The 8,418-nt window shown below is 36.4% G+C and overlaps 1 protein-coding gene across 4 annotated transcripts; it reads left to right on the forward strand.

The window, feature by feature from the left end:
- Positions 1-669: 669 nt before the first annotated feature.
- On the forward strand, positions 670-8,285 carry LOC139967496 (PRELI domain-containing protein 1, mitochondrial-like). Of its 4 annotated transcripts, none has more exons than XM_071971372.1 (4): positions 670-721; positions 2,120-2,216; positions 2,480-2,705; positions 4,677-8,285. In XM_071971372.1, exons 1-4 carry the CDS (start codon positions 685-687, stop codon positions 4,980-4,982), a joined length of 666 nt encoding a protein of 221 aa, XP_071827473.1. In that variant the 5' UTR covers positions 670-684; the 3' UTR covers positions 4,983-8,285. The 4 variants fall into 4 exon arrangements, with proteins under 4 accessions (XP_071827473.1, XP_071827475.1, XP_071827476.1 ...); XM_071971374.1 differs by having other exon boundaries at positions 717-856; XM_071971375.1 differs by lacking the exon at positions 670-721 and adding an exon at positions 787-899.
- The last annotated feature ends 133 nt before the right edge of the window (positions 8,286-8,418 follow it).

Genomic DNA, 8,418 nt, shown 5'->3' on the forward strand with positions numbered 1-8,418 from the left:
TTTACTGTTCACTGAATACTTCTGCTATGTCTTTCAATGTTATAAGTTTACAATTAATTTCATTAATTAATTCACTGAGTACAACATTCCCGCCAGGAGCCAGATTTTGCAGTGCAGTGGTCATGTGCACAGTTTTTCCGTGGATTTGGGATTTATGGTTTGTGTACTTGAGAAAAGGGGTTTGTTTCTGTTCTTCACTTCAGGAGCTGTGCCATGTTTTATATGAAGATATTTTCCTTTAGTATATCACATTATGAAATGGACTCAGAAAAGTCAATTTAACTACTGCATATTAGCATAATGTCTCCATAATTTGAGTTCACTTTATGTTCACTTTATGTTCACTTTATGTTCACTTTATGTTCACTTTATGTGCGCACCAGCTACCGTGAATTCAGGGAGCCGGAAACGTGGAAGGGGAAGGAAGGGAAATTAGCAGAAAGAAACACATTGCTTGCAGTAGCAATTGTATGCATTTGAGTGTATCAGAGCTATGGTATGTTTTCTGAAAACAGTTTTCGGTATATTGCACCCTAAACATATTCGAGATCCCTCCGTGCATTGCATTTTCCCTCTCCTCTGCATCCATATTGGTGGTACTTGGCGTTCAATAAAACATCGGTTTCGTTAGTGTTACTTTCCTCTAAGGTTTACCCTACGTGTTCCGCTAATAGGTTTTTTCATATGCACGAATCTCCTAAATGGAAAGTCAAGTACGCATGTAAGACCTTTCAATATATGATAATATTATTAGTCACTGCACTGCTTGTAGAAGACATTATCGCGAAATCGGTTCGCACGTGCGCCGTTGTAAATTACTTCTTTCAGGAAGTCTCTGCGTCGGCGATGGTGTAAAGTTAGTACCACAATTGTTTGAGTCAATTGTTTGGTATCATTTAGTAAGAAAAAAGTAAAATGTATACTCATATTAGGCTTTGTTCGACTAAATAAGTCATTAAGTGAAGTACACTTCCAAACTTAGTAATGTATTCGCATTGGGTAGGCCTAACGTTAGGCCTAGGCTTGGCATAGCCCAACTAAAGCCTAAAGGTTACTGTAACCCCTGTACCTCAGTCAACTCGTACGTCTAATGTAGTCTAACCTGCTGTCACTTAAGCCCTCTGAAGTGTTCTTGGTACTAATTTAGAATCCGTACCATTCGACCCTACTTCATAACCTCAATTCCCTACTTCCTAACCCTACTCCCTAACCCTATTCCCTACTTCCTAACTAGTCTAATTCTTAACCCCTAACCCTACTCCCTAACCCTACTTCCTAACCTTATTCTGCCGATTCAAAGTAAGCTTTCCCATTCATATGGTACGGATTCTAAAGTTAGGCCGTGTTCTTATATTACTTACGAGCTGTATCCAAGCCATGTAAGGGTAGCGCAAACATTAGCCCGTGTGAGCTAAACTTATTCCAAAACTCACATGTGTCAACCAAACTACTTTTACAGTCCATAGACTTGAGTACTGCCTAGTATTGCGTATTGGTCCAAGTGTCAGCACTGACCTGTTCTAACTTTTCTAAGTTAACATTGGGAATGTTACTAGGGATATGTCATCATGGTATCAAGTAATGTGACCAAGGGCTTACATTTCTAACAAGAACTTGAAGAAGGAGGAACCACATGTTTTCCCAATGTATGCTACACAGTATGATGAAAATGTATCAAAGAAATTAAGGCCAATTAAGTCCCACCTTCCCCTGTCAGATTCTGTCATTTATTTATTAGGTTTTTTTACAGCGCCAATGTTGCTTTGTCTTTCTCATTTTGAGAACAATATTTGAAACCCCTCACTTAAATTAATGAATTGTCATAATTGCAATTTAGCCATTTTTTCTGAAAAAGCAAGATGTTCACAGTGTAACAGCAACCAGTACGTCATTGTCAATGTTTGATGACCAGATTTACCAAAATCTTTATGATCAAGTCTGTTCTACTAATCTTCCAGAGGAAACTATGAACAATGTGATGAGCATAACCCTTTGAAAATTAAACCAGGTCTGGCAGCTATTACTTTGGTAAATCTGGTCAACAAGAACATATGACTGTAAACAACATGTAAACAAAGATTGGTAAAATGAGAATTTCAATGTGGTTGTTTATCAACAGGCACCAAGATGAAATACTACAGCTGTCTTTCTGTTTTCAAACACCAGTGGGACCAAGTAACATCTGCAGTCTGGCAGAAATACCCGAACCCCTACAGGTAAAGAGAGGAGAAGGAATTTAAGAAACACTAATCTCATCTGATGTGATGGAGATGATGGTATTGAGCAGTTCCTCCAAACAGATGAGAAAGATCTTATACTAATGAGATCATTTCAGTTCACTTTGTGTTTTTTTCTATATTCAAGCAAACTTCTGCAAACTGTGTAATCCAGTTGTTAATGACCTCAATTAAAGTAGGGATCGTTTGTTTAGGTTGGTAAATGAAACATGTTTTAATAATTATTTTTTACATTTCGACAGTAAACATGTTGTATCGGAAGATGTCATTCATAGAAGTCTCCTGCCTGATGGAAAGAGGTTGTACAGCCAAAGACTCCTGACCAAAACCAATCGAATGCCAAGATGGGGCAATGTTGTATTTGGTGCGAATGCCCACCTCGTCTCTGTGATAGAAGAGTCCGTGGTGGACCCAATTAAGAAAACCCTTACAACCTACACAAGAAATTTAGGGTATACAACCTTCATGGTAAGTTTGAGTGTTGGGCTTAGTTTGTATATTAATTGTACTTTGTGTAGTTAATACTGCTATCATGGTGACCTTGAAAACATGTTGAATATCTGCATTGCCCACTTAGTAAAAACAAACTTTATGATGTGTTAGCTTCTGTGTTTCGATCTCATTGTTAACGTTGGTCAGATTGTTTTGAAAAACAACCTATATGTCATTAATAACTCTTAATTTAATACAAAACTCTGCAGAACTGTGATGGACTAAATTCCATGCTATTTTGTCCATGGCAAACTTGCAAGGAGGTCACTTGGTGGTCTCTCTGTGTAATAGAACAACGTAGTCCAGTCACTTCGACTGACAAGCCTGCTATCTTTAAAGAGTACTTTCGCACAAACTAAAAGTGTTTCTTCTTCTGACGATCCTGCTAGGATTGAAACATCGGGTGGTTCTCTGGCATCCAAAACTTTCATATCTTTACCGACGCAGGTCTTTCAAACTAGATATAACAGCAGATTGTTAACTTTGCTTCACTTTTAAAGCAATAAAGTTAAATTGAATGTTGAAATGTTTCATTGACAGCTGCATTATGACTATTTCTTATTTTCCTTTGTAAAGTACCAACCGTTAAGTTATAGCTCAAAAGTCTTCCTTCAAAAGACAAGTTCTTATTAGACTTGTCTTAATTGCAACCTTTTTCTTAGTCTTTCTGTATCAATTGAAACTAGAACATAGCTTGGTTGAAATTCATGAGCTACTAAAACTATCAAATTTACATTGAAATAAAACAGTAAAAGAGTGTAATGAGGTTGTAGGTTACCTGGCATGCTAGAGTAGTGACCTAAGCAGTGTAAGCATACCACCTCTCAGAATGGGATATCCTGGTAATATGAGTGGTGTTGGGCAGCAGCTACCTTAAAGTCGTACCGGTACAGATACAAAACAGTGTCGTTCCCTCTTGCTGTGAGAATGTTGTCGTAGTATGTCGAGTCAGGATGATGGGAAATGATTCATGTTGCCATGGAACTACCTTTCCTTTGGTCAGACAGAGCTAAAATATATACATTGTAGAAATGACAACCAAAGTATTCTTTTCAGAACCAGGAGAAATGCATGTAGAAAGTCTTCATAAGAATGTGGAGGAATTATTACGGAAAATATTACCAAAGGAAACCATTGGAAGAGATCACCACTGATAGATGGAGGAACAAAGTTTGATGGGTATTCAGTTGCTTTGCAGGCAAAATAGAGTGCACTGTATTAAATAGGATATGTAGTGGCAGATGAGTGCACTTACAGTCACCCCCAAAAGGATGTGGTGAATTTATATGATAATAATGAACCAGGTGTCTTTTTTACCACTCCTAACCCACTCTACGACATCACAAGCTAACTTGCCTGCATAAACTTGATGATGGGTCAGACAGAGAGCTAAAGTATTTACATTTTAGAAATGACAATCAAAGTATTCTTTGCATTTAGAACCAGGAGAAAGTTTTTTTAAGAATGTGGAGGAATCATAACAGAAAATATTACCAAAGGAAACCCTTGGACGAGATCACCACTGATAGATGAAGGAACAAAGTTTGATGGGTATTCAGTTGCTTTGAAGGCAACATAGAGTGCACTGTAGTAAATAGGACATGTAGTGGCAGATGAGTGCAACTACAGCCAAAGGATGTGGTAAATTTGTATGATAATACACAGCTCCTAACCCACTCTACGACATCACAAGCTAACTTGCCTGCATAAACTTGCCACTTCTATGAGAACTGTCATAAACTGAAAGCAATTGTTCCTCTTGGCCATTGTAGCTTTAGTAAATGAGAAATGATATACTGCAGCAAGTTTACCATTGGGAGTTGCCTGCGAGTGCAATACGTTTACGGTTTCAACGTTCTAAGTAAGATATCAAATGCCTGTAAATGCTAGATTTATGTCAGCTTTCAAACTGTCAGTTTCAACGGGTTTTTGTTTTGTTTCATAAAGGTCGTGGAAGAGAAGTGTGTTTACAAGCAATCCAGCGAGAACTCCAGCTGGACAGAATTACAACGACATGTCTGGGTCGACTCCAGCTTGCTAGGGTTCGCAAGAGCAATTCAGAAGTTTGGTGTAGAGCGATACAAATCAAACAGTGTGAAATCTTCAAAGGGGATACAGTATGTCATCAACAAAATGTTTGTTCCAGAACAAGTGAGCAATGACATTCCTCAGAAGGTGGAGCAGCTGACCAAAAAGGCTAAAGCAGCTCAGGATTTAGCGAGGCAAGGTAAAAGGGACCATGCAGTACAGTGAAGCTGTCGTTATATATATATAAGAGACTGACCTTTATAGTGTCTTATCTTTCTATGGAGCGAAAGATGGAAATGTCATATTGAGGGGCTAGAAATGAATACAGGTATAAGAAATAAAATATATTCTTGAACGTCCATCCCGGGGTCCGGGAGTAGGAACAATATGGCCCAGGAGACCTCTGTTTAGAACAAGGGAGGAAGAACTAGTTTGAAGCTTCCTTTTATTTCAAAACTTTTATATCTGATGAAGACATTGGTACCCTTTCAATTTTCAGCATCATTGATTTTACTGTTGCAAAAATCATAATGTGTCATACTTTGGAAACCACTCTTTTAAAAGTCAAGACCAGTGTTATAAAGGTCTGATTTTCAGGTTTGTTTTCTTATTTTTTCCTGTGTTCACGAAGTTATCATTTTGCTTAAAGTAAGCTTAAAGTCATCTTTAAGAGTCGTAACCATAAAGCCCTTGTTCAAATAGGCTATGCAATGTTATACGGTACAAGTAGCATGCCTAATAATGGTGTGGATGAAGTGTAATGGGCCTATGAACAAGTTTTGAAAAGTAAACCTCAATTTCTTGAGTTGTTAAACGTTTTTGTTTGACCTAATGAAACTAATTCATCTTGAAGCTAACCTACAAAAACAAGAAGGCTAAATTATAAGCTTATGACACTCTTTGGTGTGAGACAAAATACTTTAGAGCACTGGCATGGATCATCCCACAAGTTACTTGAAGAATCAGCTGTGAAATCTAATATGTTAATGTAATTTTGGAATGAAAAACTGGAACTAAATGATATACATGTGCAGTTCAGTATGTTAGAATTGTGACTCTAAATTATGTATTAGATAGATATGTATGTTGTCAGATATTGGCTCTTAAACTAATAGTGGCCTTAAATTTCAATTTGCCAATTTACCTCTCTTATTAATACTAAGCTCTGTCCATTTTAATTTATGTATATTCTTCTTGTATGGTCAGTGAAGTTATATTCCCAACATTGACCATTTTCTGGTATGAACTGTTTATTGTATGAAATGTGTAATACACTGTTCATTTTTGAAAAAGAATTTCCATTAATGGGTAAGGTGGTGTTGAGATGTTTGGATCTGTTAGTTGCTATAGTTTCATTTTAGTAGTTGTCTCTGTCTGTCCAATAGGTTTCTTTGGTTTGTGTTGCTGCCTTCAGTTCCTATGTTTAGCAGCATCTGTCATATCCAATAACACAATTATGGTCTTATGGAAGGTATAATTTGTCTTGCTAAGAAACATGCATATAACATTATTATTTCTAATTCTTAGGCTACTTGGAGGCAGGAGGGTATTTGTGTGGGAGAGTGGGGGGTAGGGCAGGGCAAGGTGGCAAGTACCAAAGAAGCGTTGCATAGGGAAACACTGTCAAAAGGGATTGTATCAACACAAAGTGTATTAAGGAATTTGTCCTCTTTGTACCTTGTTGCAGTTAAAATTATTTGCCTTTTTCATGGGCAACAAAAGTGGGGAAGTTTCCCACTAGCCTCCTTGGGTCTACCATTATGTGTTATTTAATTTACCGTTTCATAATGGAAAAGAGGAAAGCATTGTTTAAAATATCCCAGTCAGTTTTCCATTATTCTTGTACATATTCCATAAATATAATGTCTTTTGTAATAAGTAATATTATAAGTAATACTTCAAATATGTTAACTAATTGCACTCTACAAACAGATCTTTTACTTTTATCAAGAGATATATGTGTTTGAAGCAGAACAAGTCTTAAGAGCCAATAGAAGTCACATTGGATATGCACTATTTATGGGAAGTGTGAACAAAATAGGTTTCATGTGAATATGCAGTAACTTGAAAGTAATACTATACTCAAACTTAGCATATTGTAATCGCTAAAAGTTTCTAAATTAAGTGGTTTCCTGCCCATCAAAACCCTCAAAATGATTGTGAAATACTTGAGAGGATCAAATTAGAAAACAAAGGTCCCTCAGGGAGGATTCATTTGTACGTTCAAGAAAAGAAAGTGAAAATGCTAGACACCTGGTGATCATTTGCTGTCTTTTGCATATCATTTGCATATCATTTGGCATCCTCTGAAGCACAAAACAGTTTAATCTGGTCATTGCTGTCAGTTGCAATTACAATTAAAGTAGAACAAAAAAATAAAGATATTGAAAGATTTTAGTCAATGACATGCTCTTGTATGTAATTTTATTTAAGTATTGTAGGAAGGTTGCTATGGTACATGTCACTACACCAAGTATATTTCTTGATGTATTCTCTTATAAAATTTTATCTTTCCTCTGAGTATCCATTTTTTGTCTGGGATTGAAGAAAATATCAATAATCCTAGAAGCATCAATTTATGCTGCGACCTTTATAGATTATATTTCCATGTAATGGATGTGTTAGCCAACTTCTGTATGCTTGCATTTCATGTATCGAGAGATTATTTTACTTTCCATGTAGTTTCATTTCGTTTGTTTTTAGTTTCATGAAAAACATATCTGCATGAATTTCCTGTATATCACTAAAATGGGTCATGTGATCATTAAGACAGAACCTGATTTGTTATTATCATTAGTGACTATATTAGTTTAAAATTGTATTGTAGTTTGGTTTGTACATTTTTGGGTACATAGATATATATATATATATATATATATATTCAAATCATTATCTTAGATTCCAAAGTTAGCAGAAACCTGAAATTCTGGACCTGTTCAGTATCAGTCAGTTCTAGTTTGTTTGCAAAAATGTGGTTTATTTCTGATTTCATCTATCTGGACATTGGATTTGGTTTGTCCCAGTGAATGTTGAACAACCTCCACTATTACTTTTTTTTAGGGTTGTAGGGATGTCTAGTTCTGGACCAGGGAATGGGAAAGAAAATATCATTCCATGCCAAATTCTCTGACTTCTGTGTCAAAAAGTGGGCAGGATATCAACCATTTTCCATCAATTTTTCCTCATGCACAGGCCAATGTATGGCATTGGAATCCTTGGGGATTCATATCTAACAAAATACCATATTTTCATGATTTTTTGGAAATTTTAAACTGTTCTATGAATGAAATGCATATATAAATTATCAAAGGAAGGCGGTTTACCACTTTGACATCCTGGTAACACCACTGTGGAATATCATAGTGTACATGAGTATAACTACAGTTTCATTGTCTGTTTTGCTAAGTCACTGCAATTTGCCACCTCAATGCAGAATGTGTTTACATGGATTTAAATTATTATAAACAATTTGATGAAATTGATGACAGGAAATATTAAGGAATAATAGAATCAGTATATACAAAAGTATCCATTCTGTGTAACCTTTTCCGAGTTACTTTGCAACAGTACCTGCTCCCTTTGTTTCAGTGGCAAAGCGGAAGTAAGTAACACTCTATACACCTGCTCCCGTCCCTCCACTCCATCCCCTGCACACAAAAAT

This window comes from Apostichopus japonicus, chromosome 5 (assembly GCF_037975245.1).
Source record: "Apostichopus japonicus isolate 1M-3 chromosome 5, ASM3797524v1, whole genome shotgun sequence".
Classification (NCBI taxonomy): domain Eukaryota; kingdom Metazoa; phylum Echinodermata; class Holothuroidea; order Aspidochirotida; family Stichopodidae; genus Apostichopus; species Apostichopus japonicus.